We start from the raw sequence: 25669 nt of genomic DNA, 5'->3' as shown, positions 1-25669 counted from the left end.
GTCAGCTTTAATTTGCGGATATTTGCATCCATGTCGGGTGAACCATGTAGGACTTGAGGGGGAGTACAGAGCCAAAACAACAAAAATTGTGTCATCGTCTCGATACTTACAGACTGCACAGTTTAGGTTAGTTATACTGGAGCATGGTGAGAGAGCTGAGGGTTGAATGCTTTGCTCTTTGCAATTAGTGCTACCGTGTCTTTAATTGCCACAGTGACTTGGAATCTCTGATTTAGATCCTCGCATTAGACTTAACATCTAATGCGAGAATCTAAATCGCATTATATTTACCATATAATGCAAAAGATGAATTGGCGAGCATGAGTGACGCGTCTTATTTCTGTAAAAGGCTAATAAAGTGAACAGACCGGTGATCCACAGTGGAGCTGCTCAGCTGTCACATGACTTTCTCAGCCAATCGGTTGGCTGCTTGTAACTAGCCTTCTGCACGATGCTGCTAATATGAAATCAAAAGACTCAGGGGCAGGAGGTAGTGCAATGATGCCTTTCAAGGAAAAACACAAATATCTTTATTTGTGCAGAGCAATGCAATTGTTATAGGCATCCCAGCCCAAACTAAACCTTCAGCAAATGACATTCTGTACAGAGGCCTTCGTGCGCTTTATCCATTGTTAAATAAAATCTCTCATTGAAGGAAAGAGTCAGCTGGCCTCTCGCATTAGCAGAATTTCAACAGCCATTATCAATTTTGCTGGAATCCCATTGGACGTCCGTGAGAGAGGTGTGCTTTTGCACGCTCAGGAATGGAGAGAGGTAAAATTAAACTTGCCCCCATCTCCTGTGTTTTTGTGACCCCCCCCCGTCTCTGAGACTGACTTCAGAACACAGGAAATAAAAATCAGGCGCAGATTTCCAGGGGGCATGTGGCAACGGTTTATATTCTGGTGACCCTTCACCTATGACCCCTGACCCCTGGCCTCCGCCTCTGCTTTCCCTGTTCTCATTCTTTTTCCTCTCTCCGCCGACCCTTCCTCTGCCGCTCCCGTCCTCCAAGCTCAGCACGACAGAATGTACGGATGCGTATTTTCTTTTAATCGATAATATGAAACAGATGGGCTTATGAAAAGAAATAAAGCATGCAGTATTATGAAAGGGAAAATATCCCAGGGACACCGTCTAATTACATCTGTTTGTTTTGCACAGTGTCAGGGCTGAGGGAGTACATGAGGTGTTTTTTTTTCTTCTTTTTTTGGCAACTGTGAGATTCATTCTTTCAAATATCTGATTCAAGAGGAAAGCATAATGGAGGGAGAGAGAAACAGTTCTTTGTCAAAAGTTTGGGCAGCAGAAGGGGTATTTGCATTCTAATGAGAACATTGACTTGTAGCATTGACTTTGCCAGTCATTGACTTTGTTTTAACTACAGCATCAGTAGGCAAATGAATAACCTTTATTTTAGTGATGGAGATGATAATGATGATGAGGAGGACAAGTCTGGTGGTTATGAAAGAATGAAACTGATACATTTGCTTCCAATAATCGTGTTGATTAAATTTGACAATTTGAGATGGTAGCTCAATTTACCATTTTAATGTTCGCAATGCCCTGTGTGTGTTTATATTGTTCTATTATACCTTTATTTAACCACATAGGTCAACTGAGAACTCTTTTTTTGCAGTGAGGACCTGGCGAATCAAAATACAAGGAAGGGGAAAGAAATACAATACAAGGGATTGTGTAGCCAATCAGATGTATAGGGTTATTAGGTGGCCAGGTACAGGGAGCCCATTTTGTGGGAAATTGTCCAGACATCAGAGTGTGTGTGTGTGTAGTGGTGTCTATGTGTGTGCATGTATACTTGTGGGGACACACATATGAACTATGCACGTGCGCTTATGTACACTTGTCCAATGTGGTGGTAGGTGTGAATGTGAGGTTTGCCAATCTGCTACCCAACACACCGTACCTGTTGTAACTGTCGTTGTTACAGTAGCAAAACTTTGAGCCTGTTTTTGACTGCTATGGACCTTGCAGGACTCGGAGAGGAAGGGCTTCATGAACAAGCTGTACGCCATCCAGGACGTGTGCATCAGTGTGCAGAGCGCGCTGGACGAAGTGGCCTCCTATGGAGAGAGGATAAAGAAGTGCGTGATGCCATCTTCCACAACCCCACCTTTATCAATCAGCTTACAGCGGCTGGGATATGAGAACATTTAGATATTGAATATGAAACATACAAAATGTACACGAGTGTGTAGAAGCACATTTATATGAACAGGCACAGAACATTTCCTGTGCCTGTGGCCTGAATTTCTGAATCCACTTGGGATTCTGAGTGCATTTGTACTGGTATGAGTATATTATATGCAGTAGGCATGCTGCTGGCTTTGAATAGCGGCTTCTCTATCAAAAGCCAGTAACAAAGGTACAGAAAGCAGGAGCCTGCCATCTGCAGTAGCTGCTGGTCCAGTCAACGTTTTGCTGATCGCCACTACCATAGACTACCATGTTATTGGCAGGGCCATCCACCGGGTATTTTTTCTGCTCTGAAGAGCTGATCCTCGGTCTGACTGCTTTGCCTCACCGGTGCGTTAGATCGATCACCTCACCGGTCCGCCGTAGTGCCGATTTGCAAAATGCCACAGCTGTACCGACGGCAGGCCGCCAGTGGGCCGCTGTAGGCTGGCTATAGGGCATCAGCTCAGGGAACTGAATGCACTCTTGGGCTTCAGAAGGTGGTGTTACTCGTGTTTTTGAACCGCATTACCTGTTATATCTCTCTCTCTCAGCAAATATGGCATGTCTTCTCTGATTCTTCCCTGTTTTTCTGTCCGCCCGTCTGTCTGTACAGCACGTTCAACTGGACCGTGCCTTTCTTGAGCTGGCTGGCCATCACGGCGCTGTTCGTGGGCACTCTGGTCATATACTTCGTTCCCCTCAGATACATTGTGTTGGCCTGGGGTGAGTGCAGGGGCTGCCTCCTGTCTTCCTCCACAGACACACTGCATACGTATTTCACACTCAGAGGTGGAGATTCCTGGTCCAGAAAGTTAAAGTTTTCCCCAGTATTTCCAATCGACTGGATTTTCTCATTGGCACAATTCTTCAACCAGGAGTTAGAACTAATTAGTGAAATGAGCTGGCTGAGTTCATGGGTGGAAAAAACACACGGCAGGATTTTTACTTTCTGACCCCTGGACTTTCCACCTCCTGTTGACTTTATCTCATTACTTCTGACTACATTCCAAAACCCACAGACCCAAACCATGATACAGGTTGCATGTCATTTTATGCATAAAACAGTGTGCACTTGCAGTGGTTGCAATTTGACTATTCCAAGTATTTTTCGAAAAATGTTTTGCTCAACAATTAATTCATTTTCAGGATGTTTATTACCTGTACATTACCATTCAATCACTTTAAAGTTTTTTTTTGAAAGCTAACTTAATTTGAATTGAGAATTACTGTCTACTCTTACATTGTTGGGGTACAGGTTGGTACAATTTTGCAATGTAGTGTGTGTACGTTTACTTGTGTTCGTGTGTGTAGTGTGCACACTGCTCATTGTACCTTTATCTTATTTTCCCCGTCAGGTGTGCATAAGTTCACAAAGAAACTGCGTGACCCGTACATCATCGACAACAACGAGCTGCTGGACTTCCTCTCCCGGGTTCCGTCGGATGTGCAAGTGGTAGGCGCACCGCCAGTACACACTGCCAGTACACACCACCAGTACACACCGCCAGTACACACTGCCAGTACACACCGCCAGTACATACCGCCAGTACACACTGCCAGTACACACCGCCAGTACACACCGCCAGTACACACCGCCAGTACACACCGCCAGCACACACCACCAGTACATACCGCCAGTACACACTGCCAGTACATACCGCCAGTACACACCGCCAGTACACACCGCCAGTACACACCGCCAGTCACACACCGCCAGTACATACCGCCAGTACACACTGCCAGTACATACCGCCAGTACACACCACCAGTACATACCGCCAGTACACACTGCCAGTACATACCGCCGGTACACACCGCCAGTACACACCGCCAGTACACACTGCCGGTACATACCGCCGGTACACACCGCCAGTACACACCGCCAGTACACACCGCCAGTACATACCGCCAGTACACACCGCCAGTACACACCGCCAGTACACACCGCAGTACAGACCGCCAGTACATACCGCCAGTACACACCACCAGTACACACCGCCAGTACATACCGCCAGTACACACCGCCAGTACACACCGCTAGTACATACCGCCAGTACACACCGCCAGTACACACCGCCGGGCGCACAGGCACATAATGGCGGGACGCGCACCTTTAGCGGCAGACTGCTGTGGGAAACATGCGTGACGTGTAGAAGCAGATAAAAGCCCGTGAGGGTTCAGGTCCGGTGCGCTCCGGTTATTGGGCCCTGTAGAATGAAAGCGAGCGTGACCTCCTGCTTCCTGCCGGACCCCGCCCGTGCGAGGCGTGTGAATCGGGGGACGGCGCTCTGCGCCCCGTAAACCCTGGCCCCCGCTCCCCTTTGATCAGCGGCTGACGGCGGCGCTTTGTCTTACAGGCGTAATCGCCGCCCCACAGCAGCCTCTCCTCCTACCCTCTCTCCCTCTCTCCCTCTCTGTCTCCATCTCTCTCGCTTATCTTCTCCCTATCCCTCCCCTCGCCTCCTCCTCTCCTCTCTCTCTCTCTCTCTGCTCCCTCTCCTCTCTCCTTCCTCTCCTCTCTCTCTCTCTCTCCTCTCTCTCTCTCTCTCTCCTCCTCTCCCTCTCCTCTCCTCTCTCTCTCTCTCTCCTCTCTCTCCCTCTCCCTCCTCTCTCTCTTCTCCATTCCTCTCTCTCCTCTCTCTCCTCTCTCTTCTCTCCTTCTCTCTCTCTCCTCTCTCCCTCTGCATCTCCCTCCATCTGTCTCTGTCTCCATCTCTCTCTCCCTCTCTCTCAAGCATCTACATTATAGCAGAGAGTGGTCTGCCCAGACGAACGCAAGGTGACCCTGTCCGCTGGGGTAGATGCTGTGGAGCCGGCAGGTAGGGAGGCTGTGGAAGGCCCTTATGAGTGCGTCAGACCCGGCCTGCTCCACACAGATAATTGGCACTGGGTCCCAGGGCACCTTGCTGTCGCAGGTGCGGCGGGTCGCTCCGTAAGCGCCGCTAGCTGCTAGCGCGTCGGTACGAGCCGGGGCGCGCGGACCCGCTGGCGGTAACCTCCGCCCGCCTTCCTGAGCCGTCGTTTAGGGGTAACGAGGCCCGTCGCGGGCGGGAAGGACTCCTGACACAGGAGCTCTTTTGAGGGACGAGCCGGGCGGCGGCGTCCTTTGTGCCGCGTAGCCCTGGGTGAGCTTCGCCGGAGACAAACGAGCCGCTATTTCCAGTAGCGTGCCGGCCCGTGCTGCCCCCAGACGCCATCCTCCTGTCAGGGTGGGGGTGCGGGGGGGCTAGGTGCCCTCTTCACAGATCATTAGGAGATGTTTTACAGCCATTACCACATCAGCTGCTGTGACCTTTCACTATCATTCATGCACTTGTGTCTAAAACAGTGGTAAATTCACGTTCTCATCATTCTGCCTTATTCTGTTATGAATCGGCCACCACATTTATTTTTTATCACCTGTACTTGCATGAAAGTTAATAGTGTATATGCCAGTAAAGGAAAGCTGAAAGAGCTGGCAAGTAGGAAACAAATTGAACAAGTTTCCACACAGTACAGTAAAAGGAAGTACTGTAAATTTTTCTCCGAAATTTCTCAATGAAGTTTACTCACTGAATCTCATTATTTGGAATGCTCGTCATCTCCATTATTTTTCACATGGTTTTATTGTTTTCACATCAGTCTGCATCAGTCTTGCTATTTCAGTGCTTGAGACAGCATCCTGTTTATTGTGTCCATGAATACAGTAATGAGTCAGGACTTATACTGCCAACGATTTTAATGTGGTGACCTGTTATTCTATGTGCAAATGAAAAACATTGATCTCCAGAAAATCCGGGAGACTGGAGTCGAGCTGCTGACCTGCCATAACCAGCTTTTACCGAGCTTCACTGACAAAGAGCCCAGTGCCAGCTTCACGAAACAAGCTTCATTCAGCACCTGCTTTTCACCTTCGGTCGAAAACACCCAGTGATTTCACGAAGCCGACCTTTACGAAAATGTGCAAAACTGTTGACAAGTCAGCAAGTCTGATAAGATTAAAGGTTGTTTCATGGGTAATAAACACGGGCGACTGTGCCGCGCTGAATGCAAATGAGAGGATTTTAGAGAGCACAAGTGGCTAATAACCAGCGATGTATACAAAGGTTACCAGGTCGGACTGGAAACAGGGTACTTACTGTGTGAAGTCGTAGAGAAGGCGAGAACGGAAAAGGTCATGTCATTGTTTAATGCTGCTAAAGACGCGGAGGAAAGCTGTCGTTGCCGACACCAGAGTTGCAGGCTGGAACATTAAAGAAAAGTGTTTTAGGGATTAAATAAAGTTAAAACAGCCACGAGGTCTGGCACAGTAGATGGAATTGAGCTTGTTCTTTAAAGGTCACGTCCTACCTGCAGGCAGGGTACACGTGTGTCGCCGTGCTGTAGCTGTTTCCTGTTGAAGTCTGCCGCTTGGCTCAGCTCAGTCAGAACTGGGCAGAACCAGGTCAACATTCCATTGATAACACTGAGTGCTGAGGTGACATGAAGCTGAGCAAAATGGACTTTCCACACAGGTGACCCCTCTGGCTTCTTTGACCCTTAATGGCTTCCTCAGTGTCTGCGACTACCCAAAATGTTTAGAGTTTAAGGAAACTATCGCTACTCTTTGGTTAATATGCAATTTTGCTCAGGTTTTCAAGATATTGTTATCTGGGGAATCAAAGTGGGTAGGGAATTCAATAGATTGTGTAGACAGTCTGATGTAGTTTGATAGACTGATATAGCAGTCTTACTAACCCGTGACAATATGTGACCTCTGTCACTTTTGAAATGGTTTCACGGTCTCCTGTCTTCTGTGAAAAGAAGTAGCATATTGCCTTCAGAAGAATTATTTCTTTTACAAGTTTAGTTATGAGCTTTTTAAAGTTTATGAAAAAGAGCTGCAAGTAAGAAGTCTGTGAAGAAAAATGATCTTACAATTCTTGACCTTAGTCCTGCACTCCTACCTGATATTAGCATATTGGTCCATTGTATCCCACTGTGCTAAAGCATTATTGCTAATATTCTGTATATGCTTTCTGGTCACGGGGGCCCGTGCTGTAACTATAGCCCCACCTCGACAAAATAAGTCAGGCCTGGAATTGAAATGGAGTTCTTGTCAGGGGGTGGGGTGGGGGTTGGGGAAGGGGGAGACTGAATTTTGACCCAGTGTAATTATGCATAGTCTGCTATTGTCCTCCTAATTCAGATAATAAAAGCCAGTACATCTGCACGTTCAGTTTGTGTGCACAGATGGCCCTATATAAAATTTCCACTGTGTTCCTGCTCCAGTGTCTGTTTGGGTTGGCAGGACTATAAAAACCGGCGCAAAAAGGAAAACATTGTCATCGCCTGCGGTTCCGATCGCTCGCTCGCTCGCTCGCTCTTTTGAGCTGTGCTCGGCTGATTCTTGCACAGAGGCCTTGCTATGTTGTGCTTGAAATTTTTAAAAAATATATCTGGGATCGTTTCAGCCGGCTCCACTTTTGTCCTCCGGTATAGTATGTGGATTAATTTATGACTTGCTGACAGTTAAGAACTTTGTTGTAAGGAACGTGGAATGTAAAAGTGGAGTTGTGTCTACTCAAATTGAGTTGAGGTCTTCAGAGTCTTAGCTTGCCTGGAACCCAGAGCGTGCAAGACGGTGTTGTTGGTAAGGCACAACGATGCACGTTTTGCTACAAAGGAGGTATTTCATGAGTACTGCTTTCGTCTCCTCACGTTTGTATACTGTACTTCTCAGTGGTTTTTTTGTTTAACCGAACAAGAAAAACCCATCGCCCCTCTCGAATTCACAATGATGGATGAATAAAATCATTTAAAAAGTTCTGAATAAAGAGACTATAAAAAAGGAGGAACCGTAGGGTGCCTTCCACTCTGGAATTTCAGCTCCACTTCTTCCTCGCTGTCGCGTTTTGAGATCTTCATGCCCTGTTCACAAAACACAACACTTCTTTCTCAAAGACATGATTTTTACCATAAGGCAGTTGGCAGCAGACCAGTACTTCTCAATTAGTCAAACAATAGCAGCATCGCCTTCTAACAATCACATGGTACCATATATTGCTATGCTGGTTGTATATTCATGTCTGAAACAGGGTGTGCAACTGCAGTCCAGGAGGACTCGTCTGCCTGCTGGTTTTTGTTCCAACCAACTACCTTAGCTACCTTAGTTTTCTGACCATTTTATAAACTATGCTGGTTCACTCCTGTCCTTGAGCGTAGTGAAATATTTGGGATGAACTTGCAGTCTGCAGCTGTAGCTGGTGCTTATACAAATATCAGATCAAGATACAGTATGATTGAGTTAATTAAATAATTAAGAGCAGAAGTTGGCACAGAAATCCTGAAACGGATATGTCCCTGTTGTGCGCCCCTGACCTAAAATGCGTTCTGCGATCCTCTCACATGATGTTGTCTGGCTGACCCCAGAACAGCTTCACGCTCTCTGCAGCCAACCCTCCTAGAATCCACCTGTATGATTGCTGCCTTCGCTCCTGACTCCATCGAGATCCCCCCTGACCGTCTAAATCGTGCCAACAAAAATGCTCTTGATATTTTGGATGGCGCATTAGTAAATCCCAACAATTAGCCGCTCGTTTCTTACCAAAGACAAAGCGGTACTATTGCTCAGCTTGGACGGCTTCGTTGAGCCTGTGCTGGTGGTCAGTGCTGGTTCTCGTTGCTGCCGAGCAGAGCTCGTGCTAGCCTGCTGATAAACCTGATCCAAGGCCAATATTGTGCTAACTGGGTCATGGCTACCGGGAGCTTGGTCGGGTCCGGGAGAGGCAGACGTGCTGTACGCGGCGTCGGCTCTGGCCCCGACTCCTGTCCCATGATGCCGTGCAAGCTCAAGCGTCCTGCGGTCTTTCCCATGCACCCGTGCGGAGCTGTTGTTTGTCTAAACCCCGTCGCAGCTGCACTCCCGAAAAACAGCTGCAGGGAGAGATGGCCCATTCCCATGCTATCCCAGCGTCCTCTGCTTCCCTCACCTGACCAGTGGGCCCTCCGGGCGTCTTTGTGTTTTAACAGGTGCAGTACCAAGAGCTGAAACTGGATCCTGGTTCCAGCCCCAATAAAAGAAAGAAAAATAACCCTGGGTAGTCGCCCCCCCCCCCCACTTCTCCTGATCCGGATCTGCTCAGTTCTGTCTTACTTTCTTCCCTCTGAAGTCTTTTTTTTTTGTTGTTAAAATGCACACACTCTTTGTAAATATCATTAACATTGTAAATAATGAGGGCTCGTAATTATTACTTTTTGTTTATTTTCTGTTTATTTTTATTGTTTTGAGGAGAACAATGGGACCAACATGGCGACTGAGTCTTGGAGTAAGTGTAATTTACTCTGTGACTTTGTCCTGATTTGTATATAGAGAGACGGGGTTTTCACTATTTATCAAACATTGCCACCACACACACATACTGTACACACTCACGTATACACAGACACACACACACACACACACAAACACTCACACACCTACATGCTAAGTCAGACACATAGGCACGTATGCACAAACACACACATGCATTGAAACAAGGCTATGGAAGCCAAAGGAATTCATTTATTAAAATGTTCTCTATCCGTGGACTCCCTGGGGGCTGTGCCGGTGGTCACCAGGGCAACTGTGATCTCCATTAGCCCTGACCCCCCCCACACCCCACCCAGCCTCCACATTTGAGCTCTCATTTAAAACTTCAGGTATTTCTCCGGAGGTCACCCGTGTTGGTGCTCTATGTCACCTGTCCGTGCACGAGGTCACAAAACTGTCTGTCGGAGATCCCTGAGGCTTCCTGCAAACATCTGTTTACCTTCACAAAGAGTGTAGGCCCGGAATGTTTATTCAAATTCCACCCACTGCCCCCCTCCAGCACCCCTAAGAAAACACATAATCAAGGACTTTTACCCTGTTCCTTTTTGTTTTGTATTCTTCTCGAAGGGACATTTCTGAATCTTAATGTGTGTACTGCACTGTATGTATAATAAATGTGTATTATTTTAGTACATATTTGACAGGTATAGTGTGTGTCGTATTGCATCCAAATTGTCTTGTTTTTTCTTTCTCTTTTTTTTTTTACAAATAATGTACGTGATGTGTTTGCAAGCAAAGCAATGTGAGAGTTGTTAATGAAACACTGGAAGGAAGCCGTACTCATAATGTATGTCAAGGATACATGAAGAGAAAAAAGCATCTGTTTTTGATCTCTTTGTTTTCTGTTGATCCTCCTTTATGTTTTCTGTTTCCAATTATGTACATAATTCATTACTGTATTTTATAAGCTTGTAAATGAAGGTTATTTGTTCATGATCCTATAGAAATGTATGTTCATTTCTCTGGGGCTCTGAGAATCCGTGGCTGTGTATTTGTGGTTCAACCACAGTGTGGATCAAAAGCACTGCCAGTCTATCATCAGCATGCGTTCGATCTCTGGCAGATGACTGTAAAGGCATGTGAGTTGGGCTACTGGGGAGTGAAGGAACAATATCCATATTAAGTACATATGATACTATGATATGAGATTATGACAATATATGCACATGTGTGTCAACTGATTTTGTGGGGGGGGGGGGGGAAGATTAAATCTCTTTTTTATATAATCTCTGATGTTTATTTGTGAATTGCATGTGATTTATTATGTATTTATTGCATTTATTTGAGGATGGGTGTTAATAATAGAATGTGTATATACAGGTGATTGGCATGCATTGGAGAGCTACAGTTAAGAAAGTGTGCGCTCTCCCAGTTGGATACTGGAGGTTTCCAGTGAAACATTGACCAAAGGTTATTCATTTAACTCTTTGTTTCTGTGGTCCAGGTTCCCATTTGGTCCCAGTGAGGGAGGTCCCTGCCCACCAAGGCCCCGTCAGAAAACTGTCCACTAATTTCCTTCTACTTAATGATACAAATCACAGAGCACTATGAATTCATAAACATTGCGGGGTACTACAAATTTATAAACATATTACAGAACATTATAGGATGGTAAACATCACAGAGCACCAAATCAGAATGCTATGATTTCATGAACATTGTAACACACTTTAAATTCATAAACATATCACCGAGTAATATAAATTTATTAACTTATTATAGAACACTGTAGTCTCATGAACATATCACAGAGCACTGAATCACAGAGTACTATGAATTCATAAACATTTCACACTAGAAATGCATAAACATGTCACATAGCACTATACATTCATAAATTATATAACAAATTCATAAGCATACACATTTGTAGTGTAACATTATATGCTTTTGATTTATAGTGTCGCAGAGCAGTAAAAATTCATAAACACACTATACATTCATAAGCACATCACAGTGCTATCACATATGCCAGTCAGAACACCGTAAACGTCAACAGAACAGCCGCTACACAGCATACCTTGTTGACCCGCAACATGAACACAAAGAAAACGCAGCTGATTTACAGTTTCGTTTTTTGCCTGCCCATATCATTTTCATAGGTCCTAATTTAATTTTAATGTGGCACAAATTGAATTTAATTTGAATAATTAGTGGGAGTTATTTTCATGGGTTTCAGAGAATACATTGCTGAAAAAGAAATGAATACCTATGAAATATGACATTCATCATTTTCTCACATCAGTTGCAACAGTATTTCATCAATATATTTCCAATGCATATAAGGATCACAGTTATTGGTGCCAAGTAAGGGGGGAAAAGGGTGACAAATCTTCAGTAATCATACTGGGGCAATGTTCAGTGGAACATGTTTTTATGTGCAATTTATTTATGTGCAAAGCACTTAATGTGCACCTGTTTAAGATCAAATAATACCATCTGTGATCCATGTCGCTATACGCTTGTAACTGTAAAAACATGTAACATTCCAAATGTATACCAACAGTTTGTATTTTTGTCCCTCCAATGTTGATGTCAAATCAGCACGTATGATCACACTCTACATATAATTTTTTTTTTTTTTTAAACACACACTCTACTTTCTCAGATAATAGCAGTATTATCAAGCACACTGTCCTTCTCCAATTGGGATTATTAAATTTATTTTTTCTCAAAGTACATAAAGATAACATACACGGGTGTAGTTCAAAATTCTGGGCCCTGTGCAAACGCGCACTCTGTGGACCCCTTCCCCTTTTTAGTCCAGGCTTTTAGAGGGGCCCCCTTCCTGCCTGGACCCTGGGCAATTCCCCTATTCCCCCACTGTGATGCTACTGATAACATAAATACACATACAGAAAACACTGCCCCTACTTCAGACTATCCTTTGGTGAGAGGAAAAAAGGAATACATTTCTCTCATTTTTAAATTCTAATATATTAATCAAAATTATAAAAAAATATGAATTTGTATATTAGATTAAAAAACAGCGGCCAAATGCACACCAATCGAGATGAAGGTACTTTTATTAGATTTTACACAGAACCCCTGACTGTACAAGCTGAGAGTATCGGGGGTAGATCTGCTGTCAGTTTAGACCCACGATCCACGAACCTGCACAACAACAGCTGCGATCAGCTTACTGAGCTAAAGAGCAGCTCACTTTGCCTTCAGACAGACTAACCCTCAGTAAGAGACTAGGCAACCCTGTAAGCGCTACACAGTTTAACGAATTTACTGCGCCTCCGTCGGATCCAAAGAGCGTCTGAAGCAGAAGCCCAAAGCGAGCTCGGCGATGTCGTTGCAGTAGCGGCTGCTCGCCCGGAGCCCGCGGCTCGGCCTCGTCTGGCCCCTGCTCCACCGCGGCACGACAGCCTCGCTGACGCGCGTGAACTTCGGCTGCGAAACGCACGGCGTTCTGTGGAAGACAAAGAGCCGCGCCATCCGTGGGAGAGGCCTTCGTCCGAACGACAGGCGGGAGGCAACTAACCCCTCAGGGCAGTGGAGCGCCACTGTGACCCCAGCCATTCCTGACGTGGTTCCGTTCAGCCTTTGGGGAAGATGACGCAAAGGTTTCGGGTCAACTCTGGAAGAATTTTGTGAGCCTTCAGTGAAAACTTCACGGTACATTCGGCAAGTATAGGTCAGACCTCACGCAGTGCTACGGCATAGAATTGCTTTTGAAAGCCACCACAAATACATCCATGTACCGCACAGCACGAGGACCTTACCTTGACTTCCATAATTCATTTCAAAAAAAGGTACTGAGATTTTCAATTAGTATTTCATTTCATTAATGAAGGCCATGTTTTGCACCTTTTTAAATTTCTCAACCTTTTCATGAAGCACCGTGAGTGGCGACCCACTCATATTAGCACCCCACGAGGCCTTCAAGAAACACTTTCCAATTTTGTGTAGAAATGTTCTTTTGAAGTAAACAGAAAAAGATCAGTACAAAAAAATTTCTACAATGAATGTTTGTGCATCTTTTAAAATTAAAAAAAAAAAGCTGTGTATGTTGCTCTGGAAAAGGGTGTCTAATAATGGCTAAATTGTAAAACCTCCAAAAAAATCCTCTGTTCTCAGCCTCCAAGCTCAACATTTACTGTATGGTAGGAGATGGGCATGGCTTACCAGCAGGGGCCCAAAGACAAATAACTAGAGAAAGATCTTCTTTGGTTCCTGCTGAGATGTTTATGTGCAAATAACATGTGATATGTAGTTCCCACAGAACGGGAGATAGGGTATTATTTGGCATGGACTGTAAGAGGCTGCAAACAGGAAGCCGCATGTGGTAGTGGCTGAACTTGTGTTCGGGGGCCCCCCTGGTTAAAAAAAACCCCTCATAGCAGAATCCTGCTTGTTTCAGATATGAATGCGATACCTTCCCCTGCTGTCTTACTGTCAGTCTGTGCTTTGATCTCCAGCAAAACCTGAACCCAATCTCCTCTCTTGTATTTTGTTAATATGTTGATTAAAGAATGGCTAAAACTAGGGACGGTATTGGAGATGTATTCAGAGAGAGGAGGAGGAAGAGAGGAGCGAGTGAATGACGTTCTGGCTGTCTGTGTACACCCATGGTACCTGGCGCATGAATCATGAAACAGGTGAGCAAGCTTTTCCCTTGCTGAGTGGTGGCAGGGCACTGGTGCTTTGACCTGCCTGTGTCAGGAGTTTCCGTTATCTCTCTCCTTCACCCTCACTCTCCTTCTCTGTGCTCGCTCTTTCTCCCTGTCTCCCTCCATCTTTCCTTTCTTCACCTTATTTTTCTGTATCTCTGTTTCTCTCTATGCCCTCACTGTCCTCTCTCCTCTCTCTGACTCGCTTTTATTCTCGATGTCTTTCTCTTACCACCTCTCTCTCGTTCTTCCTTGTTCTCTGTGTCCGCTGTTTCCTTTCCACAGTGCCACGGCCCGTCGCATGAGGTCAGAGTTCGCAGAGGGCTGGCGAAGAGGCCGCCCGGCCCGTGGAGGTGTCACACGGCCTCACGGGTCTGAAAGTGGGTTATAAAAACGGCGTGGGAGGGGGGGAGGGCCATGCACAGCCGCCAGCTCTTTGCTACCAACGCCAGCACTGGCGAACCCTCCCCCCCGAGGGACGGCTGAACGAGCCGATGCTTCCTCCTCCGCACGACGGCCTGCCAAACACACGGTGGGTCAGCGAGGCCCTACGAGCAGCCTGACGGGCAGGGGGGAGGGGCTTTGATCGAGGGCCCCGAGCCCCGTATGACCGAGAGCCCAGAGTGACTGAAAAAAGGCCAGGGTTTTTTTTGACCGTTTGTCTGACATGGCGCTCTGCAGAAGAATGAAAGGAGAGGAAAGGGGATTAGAACAGGCTCTCGGGTCCTTATGCAGCACAGGGCATGCAGGGACTGAGGCGGTCAGCCTGCTACTGCCCTCCCTGCCTCTTGGGGGCAGGAGAGCACCAGAAATGCGACACGGAGCATACTGTAGGAGAAACAATGAGGGGAGGGCTATGATTTGTCTTCTGCTTATGTTACAGTGGAAGAGGGGCAGTGATGTGCAAGCTTTTCATCTGACAGATGGCCATGAAACACTAGCGATAACTCACAACCGTGTGAGAAAAAAAGAAAAGGAAAACATTTTTAAGAACCTCGGAGAGGCTGGAGACCACAAATTCTGACATTAACAAACTTGAGAGACAAGTACATTTTAGCTGAAGGCAATGTGGGAGTAAATTACAGTGTTCCCTAAGCCAGCGGCAGTCAATCTGAGGACAGGAATCCTCAGTGAAAGAAAAGAGATGGAGATTAGAGTGAGATTAGGAAGATTAGAGTGGGATTATGAGCGTGAGCGCCGAAGCGCTGGGGCTATGCCGAAGCCTCTGACCGAACGCGTCCCGGCAGCAGGCATGCAGCTCCGCCCCCGCGCCACGCACTGCCGCCGACGAGGGCTGGGCGGAGGGCGGCGGCTGGTTTTTGGGTTCAGGCGGTGGTCAGGCTGCAGCCCTCGCTCCGACTCTGATGGTGTAATATTGACGTAATATGGCACGCTCGTTCGGTATCGCGACAGAATGTTACTGTCCGCATCTCACTGTAGCTGAACTCAGGTTTCATACGTGAACTTTTTTCATATCGTTTTTTTTTTCAAAATAATAATTTAAAAAAAGTTTAAATCTTGAATTCAATCAATGTTGGTTTACAAATGTGGGAAAGAGTAATTTAGCGCCATATGATACCATAATTTGATTGCTGAATTCACTAAATTTTGAAGATAGAAGTAATATATGACTGTCAAATTTAAGGGTAATCCGGTTTAAATGTAGATGATGCAGAGTAACACACCTTCATTTTCATAACTCTGGGCTCTCCTGCAGTGTTATTCCCACCTGTGAATTTTCACTCGTGCAGTTTCACTATTATTTCTCGGAAAGGAATTTCTGAACCTCATGTCTGTTTTTTTTATTTTTTATTTTTTAATTTTTTGGTGTGTGTGTGTGTGTGGGGGGGATTCAGACCAAGCTTTTGCTAATTTTCCTATAAAGTGAATTGACTCATGTCTGCACACATAGGGGTTTTACCTCCCTGCTGTGTCACGGAGACACGTCCAGTGCCCCTCGTTAGGGTCATATGCTAAGGGCTACTGTCTAAGTGAGACTCAAATCACCCCGTTAATAGAGCCGATTCATGCAACACGCCGGTGCTCCACTGCCGGTCTGGCTAGCCGAGCGTCAGAGCAGCCTACTGATTACGGCGATGGAGGATAATTGACGAGAGAAGGCACGCGTGTAAGCAGGCAGATTCACAACGCAGCCAAGTGGAGATCTCACACTTCACCGATCCGTGTATTCCCCCGGGGGGCCGAACGCAAATAGCAACCCACACGCGGGCGCGGTTCATAAGGAGACCTGCCCCCCCTCCCTCTCCGAGCGAACCAGATTCTCACCCAAATTTTTTTAAACGCCAGGAATCTTTCGGGCACCTCGGGCCCTCCCGCCCGCCGTCTTTTTGAAACGGGAACGATGGCGGCCGATCCCGCGCGAGGCCCAGCGCTTTCGTTCCGTGTCCGTTTAATGCCGCGCCGTGTCCTAATTAAAACGAGACTTCCGCAAAAAAGGCATTTATTTAGCACGTCGAAGGCATTCGCCGATTTTATCGCCGGTGGCAGCTTCCACAGCGTGTCCCTGGCAAATAACAGAGGATTAGTGTTGGGGCATAAAGATGTAATATTCCGAGCTGCAGGATGTAAGGTGGATTAATGAGCAGATGTCAGTTAAGCACTGATCAGCTTTCACAACCTGATCCCGGTGTTGTGAAGTTTTTTTTTTTTTTTTTCTCTCTTCAATTTAATTTCCTCTCCCTATTGGGAGTAGGTAATGGTAATCAAAATGCAATTCTCAGAGTGGCGAATGGTGACGCCATTATTATACATTTGCTGTGAAGATGTCCTTATTCAGGGCAAATTACACATCGTCTGTGCCATGCAATAACCTCATTCAAAGTGACAAAAACGGTCATACATGTATTTTTTTTTTCATGACATGTATGCTAAAATGACATTGTGTCATTTTTACTTTGGGAAACAGCCTCACTGAGGATTTGAACCTGCAACCTTGGGGTTAGTTGTCTTCCCTGATACCGACACCCTTTAAGAGGTCCAGGTGATACTTTTGGGGGTGACTGGCTTGGTATCGTGGACACATGCTTAGCCACGGCCCGAGTTGTGGGGAACAGATGGAAGCGCTTACAGAGTGAGGAAGGGCTTTATGTGCATACCTGGGGGAGGGGACCTGGTTTCTATTGAGAAAGACTGACTTGCTTTTTTTTGTATTTTATCCTTTTCTTTTTGTTCATATTTTTTGTTCTCTGTTTCCTCGCCCTCTCTCGATATTCAGTATAAGTTAGTTGTACAGTAAGCCCGAAGGTCAATAATTAAGGCATATTGGTCCTACAAAACTGAGGGGAGGGTGGTGATGCGTACGTAGTAATAATAAAAAAAGTGTGCTTGACAGTTGGCCTTGCCATTGCTCTTGGCCTTTTTGTGTGAAAGACAGAGTGGATCTATGTGAAAGACAGAGTGGATCTATGTGAAAGACAGAGTGGATCTATGTGAAAGACAGAGTGGATCTATGTGAAAGACAGAGTGGATCTATGTGAAAGACAGAGTGGATCTATGTGACATTCAGAGGGGATCTGGTGAAAGGCAGAGTGGATCGCTGGAGAGTTTGGATGAGGGTTTGAAAGCATGACTGATGCAAATGGGCTCCTGGTCACTTTATAGGGGAGTAGAGCTCACTCTTCATCTGTACAGGGTCACTGTGTGATGCGGTGGGGCGGGGCCCATATGACCCGTGACCTGGCCCCGTCACAGCACCCAGCCACCCGCGGGGAAGGACTGTCGCCCTGGCAGAGTCTCCCTCTCCTCCGCGCCCTACGTTTACAGTTGTCTGCTTTTTCTGTTCGGTGTCGCCTCACGCGCCTCGAGGACACCTCAGAAACAGTCCTTTTCTCTCGTCTTCCGGAATGCTTTCGAATGCTGAGGTCATTGTCACGGAACCGCCGGGGAGGAGAACGGCCTGTTTCGCAGGGCAAGGTCTGTCCCGGCTTTATGTCAGGTAACACAATGGAGCGTCCCTTCCATTTCATAACCAATAGGGAAGCCTGTTTTTTTTCTTTTTTCTTCCTTTCTTTTTTTTTTTTCCCAAACTTTGCAACGATTATAATGTCCGGCATTCATTAGACGTGACCATTATTTCGCCAGCCACAAAGGACACCTCGCGCTCGCCCATTAGAGATGAATCATCGCGGTCTTGGTCCGGGTTCATGGTTAAACCGATAAAACATGTGGTAATTACGTAGCCGTTCCCTGGTCCCTTCATTATCCGGCAATTTTCCTCATCCTTTATCCAGGATAAGGACTTCGGCCTTGAGACACTTCTCCCCATTGTGTTCGACATCTCTCCCATCTTCTGCCAAATAGAAGTTACATTGAACCCAATTTCTTTTTTTTCTTCCCTTTCTTTAAAAAGAGACCATTAGGAAATAAATGCCTGGATCCAGTGTCATTTGAGAGGGGTCTACCATCTGCCTCGGGTATACTCTGGGCAAGGCGACCACGTAGACAAAAGTATTTTATTGCAGTTTGAAGGACCTATAGCAACCTTCAGAGTAAGAAAAAAAAACACTGCCACAAAAAGCAACTCGCTATAAATTACAATCTGCGCTGTTCGCATGCGCATCTCGTAATAAGACATTAGAAGGTAAATTGGTCCCTGTTCGATTCAATTTGTACGACAGAAGAAGACAAAATGAGAGCTCTCCTCCTTTTCAATTAAAGATGGAGCCTGCAGACTTCAATATGGTGAGCGGCTGACATTTTGTAGGACGACTAAGATGAACCCAAAGACGTAGGCTTGGATTTGCTGAACACTTGTCGTTAATTTGACTTACAGTATAAATGAGAGCAAGTGTTACTTTTTTAAACAGCACAGTTTGGAAAGCTCATTTTGGTGATTGCTGAGTTTGTAAAATGGGAGCGCTCCTTTGGGGAGCACACATTAGTTTTGTTTTCTGTTATTATCTGTCCAATCCAAATAAATGCAATAATTCTACCAACAAAATGGAGGGAACAACACAGTGCAGGCTTGTGGCAGAGGCCTGAAGACTGTGTTGGCTGTGGGATGAGGACAGTTTTGGTCCGACAACCTATAGAGCTTCCTTATTCCATATTCACCATAGACATACACACACACACACGCACACACACAAACACATTCAGGTCTTAGCCATTCTGTAGCTAAGGCATTCACTCAGCCAAAGCTATGGCATTTCGCCCACATACTTGTGGGTCAAGTGTAACAATAGACTGAGAGCAGCAATGATATAATAAAACACATTCTGTTTGGTTTCTTATGCAGGCAATCTCAATGCCTTCCATGGCCGCCAGGAAAAAGCAACTTTTTCATGCTTTTTCACACACTTTCTTCACAAACTCAGTTTAGCAAGTTAGTTTTAGAGACTGCTGAAATTGCCAAAGTCTGTCTCTGACAGGAAGGAAAACTCACTTTTAAATGTTAGTCAAAGTTTAACAACTTAAGGACAAATGTAGAGATTGAACCCCTGCCTTAATCTAATTCAGATGGTACTTTGGTGTCATGTCATTTTTTGAGAAAACTAAATATAAAGGGGGCAATGGTATGAATGCCTCTTGCCAAGCTGTAGCTTTTATTTATGGGTGATTGTTTTAGTTGTCTGTAAGAGCAGTTTTTCACCCGGGAAGGAATGCGCTGCAAGTGTGGGAGCTGACAACAGGTGCTGGATTAATGGATGCCATGTTTGTGTGCTTCCGTTGAGGCCCGGGCGCTGCTGTCTGTGCAGACTCCCGCGGAAAGGAGGGACAGCTGTAGGAGGAGGAAATCAAAGCCATCGGTAACGTCAAAGCCGTGTCCTCGGGTAGAGCCCGGAGACAAACCGCGGACGCGGAGACGATAAAGTCTTTCCTTTAGAAAAAGGTGATAAAACGACAGGGCTGGCAGCAGTGAAGAGCACAGGCGGCACATCTGATATCCTCAGGGCAACATCAGCACGCCGTGCTCCCCGCTCAGATACAGAACGCTGGCTCCTTTGATATGAGTTTTTTTTTAACACGCAGAAACATCCCCGTTTTTTTTTCCGTGCGGCACACCTGAAGAGTAGAGTGGAGATAAGCCGTGTTCGCCTGAGCTGCCGCTTTCACAAGCGCAGCTGCTGCATGCTGCCGTCAGTCAACAAAGCTCACCTCGCAAATTAGCAAAGCTATGGGCAGTTCCCTTCCTGGAGGGTCAGTGCGTATGCACATTTATGTTTCCACCAATTATCCGGGCTCGTTTTGCTAATGAACTGTGAACAGTAGCATCAGTTCCTCTTTTTACGCGAGTTCAGCTGAACTTGTGGGTGGGGAGACATCTTTCTTGAAATAAAATAAACCCAGAGATTAGTGGAAGAAAACCTAACATGTGTAAATGAATGGCAAAATGTAGGAAAAGATTTAACGTAACGCTTTGAACTCATTTCGAATTGAACTAATTCTGAACCCGCGGAATTAAGAAAGGCTAAAAAAAAAAAATGAATCAAAGTAAACAGCAGAATCTAAAGGAAGACGCATACGTGAAGTTCATTTCCAGATTGACCGAATGACATGTGCAGCAGCTTTCACATATCGGCGCTGCCCTCACAGCGAGCGACGCGTTTAGCTGGCGCTATGAAAGAGAGGGGCGCGGAGCGGATCCTGACGGCGTGGAGGCTGCCTCCTTCTTCCCCTTCCTGCTCCCCGTTTCTGCGGAGAGCCTGATCTAGCGCTCAGGGTTATTTTCCATTCCGACAGGAACAGGCCGGTCATCCTGCAATATTAAACACCCCAACCCCCCCCCACCCCCCCTTCTCCAAGTCGTGCATTTTTCACAATGCGGGGTTACGAAGCGGGCAGCCCTGGCCCTGGACGAGCAGCCGGAGCCACGGGACTGACCCTGGCCTTGGAACACTTTCTCCTGGGGGGGCTGCGGAGTCTGCTAGGGGCTGCTAATTGCTACCCAGCATCCTTACGGCACGATTACTTGGTTTTTCCGAAGATGTGCCTGAATTTTAAAGACTCTTATTATTTCCGTACAATGTTCTTTGCTCTCGTCTTTCTTCGATCAGAAGGTTCTTTTAGGATTACAGAATAGTCAAAATTAGGATGTGGAAGTACAGTGGCAAAAGTGAAAGACATTCAGAAATATCTTCATAAAATACTGGCCAAGATGGTCGACTGTAGTATAATTATAGCATCTACTTAGAGAATGATGGGATCTATACTGACCACAATCAGTCATGAAATTTGTGTCAAGGAAACTTTGATGTGCACACCTTATATACTTGTCTTTCTAAAAAATACCGGATGTTTATGATAACTGTTTCATTGCAACATTTGTTTTTTTAAAATATATTCTGATTCTTAAGGGATAGCCCTTGCATTCTTCTCTATTGGCCAAGCCATCAACCAATCGCAGCATAATTTGCAATGTCATCGGCCAAGCACATTGTGCTGTGTAGCTCTCAGTTGTGACAACTGCTGTTCAGTGCCTAGCACTATACTTTAAGGGTATGAACTATGCTTTCATGAGTTAAAAAAAATGTGACCACTGTGAAATAGCATAGTGACCAGCTAGGACTAAAACCCAGAACCTCCTTCTTGCAAGGCAACAGTGTGTAACCGTGCCACCCAAACTAGTAAAACGATGAGATAAAAGCGATGGAATCTCCGGTGTGATTTGTTTCTGGAATGTTCTAGTTCTGGGACCGGCCTGCTATCTAGCGGATTGGAAAGTAGCTCATTTTTTATAACAGCATGTATTCCCAATCTCATTGGGGCCAAACAATCCCAGTGTAATTATTTTTTTTTAAGGACAGAATGGTATATGTGTTAATGGAAAATGCAATCAAATTAGCTATAATTAGACAAACTGGCGGGTGATCAGAAAGCCGCCACTTGAGTCCATCTCTCACTTTCTCTCTTTCTATAGTGCTGGGATGGAGGCTGCATTTTTCACACGTCAAGCTGTGAAACGGGGGTGTACAACGACAAAACCCTTAAAATGATTTCAGATTTTACATATTTGTTCATTTCCCGTGTGTGTGTGCATGTGTGTGTGCATAGAGCTGCTGGAACACTGCCCACTCGGATGTCCAGGAATGAATCAGGTCAGTTTTGCAGGCAGGGGTTGTTGCTATGGTAACAGCATATGCATGATAAAACAAGTAGCAAGCAAGCAGTAAACACACAGTGTACAGTGTATGCTTACCACAGATGGACTGCCAATTAGGAGTAAGTAGTAGTAGTAAGGGTGAAGGCAACAGTGTCATGTGTAGAATAGCAATTACAATATTTTATTGGAAATAACAAATTACAAAAACACCACCACCACCATCACCACCGCTACTACTACTTGTCTACTGCTATGGCTGCTATGCTACTACTACTGCCAATAATAATAATAATAATAATAATAATAATAATGTTGCATAACGGCTATGCTGTCAGAAATCTCTCATTTGAAACATGCTTCAGGAAGAAGTAATGACCAGTTTACGCAATGCACTTTGTTGTTTAATCAGTATTTTCAGAAGCACAGAAGCTGCTACAAAGCTGAAGGTAATATTGGCAATATTTTTTTTTGTTTTTCATCACAAGATCAGATTATTCCAAAACGAGGTTATTGTATTTGCACAGTACCCTTTACTGAGATAACCAAAGCAAGTGCACAAACAGCAAGGACACGCACCCATTTCATCCCAGGAGAACACATTCACACGTAATGCACTTCCGACCCCCATTTACAGGAATATTTTCAGTGGTGTTGATCAAGTTCCCACAGTGCCTCCTGCAAGCCATGCAGTCTAAAATCCAAATGAATCGGTAGATGTACCACCAACACTCTCACCATTTTCAACTCTACAGTGGCTACGCAGTACTACAGCTGGGCTGGCACCATTTGTAGTAGCGGTGTATAGTTTGCTTAAAATAAATGGTGCCCTATGGGAATCTTGTGTAATGTTTAGAGGATCTGTTGCAGCAGTAACCTGATGAAGCCTGGCAAACTTAAACCCACCCTACTCCCGGTGGGACAGATAGCTAATGAGTGAACGTGGGTGTGAACCTACCATATCTGGTTCCTTTACCAAGTGCCTTTACCAACACAGACACTAAAAGCATCCAACTTTAAGGAGTTCCTTCTTCAGGAAACCTAATAGACTCAGGATGGGACAACAGAGGCCCAGAGGGTATTTTTCATGTTTTCTTCAGGGCATTTAAATGGTAGTTTTCCCCTTTATTTCAAACTCAATCACTCACTCCCTGTCTGCCACTGTCATTCCATCCCTCCTCTCTCTCTCTCTCCCTGCCCCTTTGTTTTGCTCTCCTTTTCTTTGTTTCTCACTTCATTGTCACATTTTGGAAAATGATACACAATACTAACTACATATTTAAATTCAAAATAACGCAACGATGACAACACAATGGCCAAGCAAACCGGGGCTAAGACACACTCACAATTTAAACTGCCAAAATGAATACCGTCCCTGCACACCAAAGGCTACACACAGTATGTGTGCTACACAGTATGTAAAGTAAAGGAAACCTCTAATCATATCTGCACACTGCCTTTTCAGTTGAAGTAGAATTCTAATATAAAAAGAACAAAACACTGTCAGCCCATGTGTCCGAGACCTACCTTTAACTTTGCCCTTGGTTAGGGGAGGTGAACAAACTCACCATCTCCTCTCTCTCCTCTCGCAGGCAGTGCAGACAAAAAAGTACCGACAAATCCCCAGGATCCGGGTTAGAACTCGCTCACTTTACAAATTCCAGCTTAACGGGCAAAAAAAGAAAAAGAAACGGCAAAATTAACGGCGAAAAATGAAACGTCACCGCGCCGCCAAAAAACCCGCTAACGTTGTGCCCGGAACCGCGAGACACCGCCGTTGCCGGGAAAGAGCCAGCCCAGTATGACCGAGGGGAGAGGAGAGACGAGAACGACAGACCACCTTTCTTTTCCTTCGGCACGTTTCCCCCCATTTACATTAGAGGCACGGAGCTGGCCGCCGAGCGTGGGAGACGGCAGCTTCCTGTCCGGCATTGTTCCGGCGGCGAAGGCTACGCTACACAGCCCCGGCACAATGGTTCCAACAGGATTTTTCACACACCAAGGGTTCTGAGGCTCCGCTGGGCATTACAATCGTGCCACGTGACATTTAATCGGCAAACTACAACACCCCGGCCACACAAAAAAAAAAACCTTGCAAAAGAGTAATATTTACATTGTCGAATCCCCCCCCACACCCCCACACCCCCGCCCCACATCCAACACCCTTGCTTTTGTGATGCTGCACCGCACGGGAGAATATATTAGTGGGAGCCGGACCTCCTCTCTCTATGCATGGCAGAACTTCAGAAGAAAGGCGCAGGCCAAGCTTGAGTACCTCCACACTTCGCCAGCATAAAGCGGAGCTGCGCGTCTGCTGCCTCTCAACAGGACGTCTGTCTCTGCAGCGTTTCGGCGTGCCCGGAGGAATCCCGGAATGCCGCTGCGAGGAGTCTCTAGGACAGAGCGTAAAAAAGAGGAGAAAGCACAGAATAAATGAAGTGCGGCAGTTTCGAGGCTTGTTTAAAGAGACCAGGCGAGAGAATCCGTGGGACGGGTTCGGTTTTGGACCTCGGCTCGGTCCGTGGTTGGCGGTTGTGCAGTTCAGATTGCTGGGATCTGCCACCCGTGAAGCGGTGCGAAAAGTGCACCCGTCCGGTGAGTCGGACGTGGGACGTCTGTGCTGAATTTTCCGGGACTGGGTCCGTGGCTCTGCGGATAGAGTCCGTGTGAGGCGGCTCTCAGCAGGACTTTGAGCATTCCGTTTCTGTCTGCGGGTCTGTGTCTCTCAACCCATATGAGCTTTGTGCCAAGTCTGAGCCAAAATGGTAGACCAACCTGGCGTACATAGGGAATAAAATGGTCCGCGCTTAATTAATTTTAGAGCGAGGCCCTGTTAAAAGTATGAGAACACAAGTAGTAATATTGAATTACTTGCCTATTAACAATGGCTAACAGTAACTATATAAAACATTTATGATGCAATGTGATTTCATGTCTCATTGTTTGCATACCACTTTGGTTAGCAAGTGTGTAAACTGTATTGTGGTATGTATTAATATTAAAACTTCACATTTAGAACCTCATTCTATCTATTTTTTGGCCAGTAAACAATATAAAATAATTGGATGTGTGAAAATTGATTCATGATTTTGTTTTTAAGACCTTCTGAACATACTACATATTTGTAATAACGTAAAATTGGTCCTACTATTTTACGTTATGTGTGCATGCAAACGCTTTATTTACACCATTTTATTGTAAAGCTTTTGAAACTGGCACTGCTGTTTCTATATTTCTGCATACTCAGAATTTTCTGGTGCGAGAAAGAGGAATTCAGGCAGTAATTTCTTCGCATTTACTTACAGGCATCTGGGTCCAAGACTTAAGTGGTGAAATGGCTATAGAAAAGAACTCCTTACTCGGACAACGTCCTGGGGACTAACCCGAAATAAGGAACCCGGGAGTGCACTGAATACCGAGCAACACGCTGTTCAATGAACCTGGGGAGACTGACGTTTCGAC

General features: G+C 45.7%; 2 protein-coding genes and 1 long non-coding RNA gene across 15 annotated transcripts in view; 2 read left to right on the top strand and 1 right to left on the bottom strand.

The window, feature by feature from the left end:
- The window catches only part of mctp1b (multiple C2 domains, transmembrane 1b), a 109201-nt gene extending 98446 nt beyond the window's left edge, over positions 1-10755 (top strand). For all 13 annotated transcript variants that reach the window (XM_064309523.1, XM_064309522.1, XM_064309526.1 and 10 more), the window contains 4 exons: positions 1996-2105; positions 2813-2922; positions 3555-3652; positions 9190-10755. In XM_064309523.1, coding sequence (XP_064165593.1) covers positions 1996-2105; positions 2813-2922; positions 3555-3652; positions 9190-9261 — 390 coding nt within the window. In that variant the 3' untranslated portion in view covers positions 9262-10755. The remainder of the gene's footprint in view (positions 1-1995; positions 2106-2812; positions 2923-3554; positions 3653-9189) is intronic.
- Positions 1-25669, top strand: part of acads (acyl-CoA dehydrogenase short chain) — a 276335-nt gene that overhangs the window by 138283 nt on the left and 112383 nt on the right. The window lies entirely within an intron of this gene.
- Positions 13533-24521, bottom strand: LOC135240174 (uncharacterized). The gene is made up of 2 exons (XR_010325604.1): positions 23735-24521; positions 13533-14823 (listed from the first exon to the last, which is right to left on the bottom strand). It is a non-coding gene; the product is annotated as an uncharacterized LOC135240174 (long non-coding RNA).

The sequence above is a fragment of the Anguilla rostrata genome, chromosome 14 (genome assembly GCF_018555375.3).
Source record: "Anguilla rostrata isolate EN2019 chromosome 14, ASM1855537v3, whole genome shotgun sequence".
In the NCBI taxonomy this organism is placed as follows: domain Eukaryota; kingdom Metazoa; phylum Chordata; class Actinopteri; order Anguilliformes; family Anguillidae; genus Anguilla; species Anguilla rostrata.
Note: the sequence above shows the minus strand (reverse complement) of the source record. Positions and strands in the feature narration are given on the sequence as shown.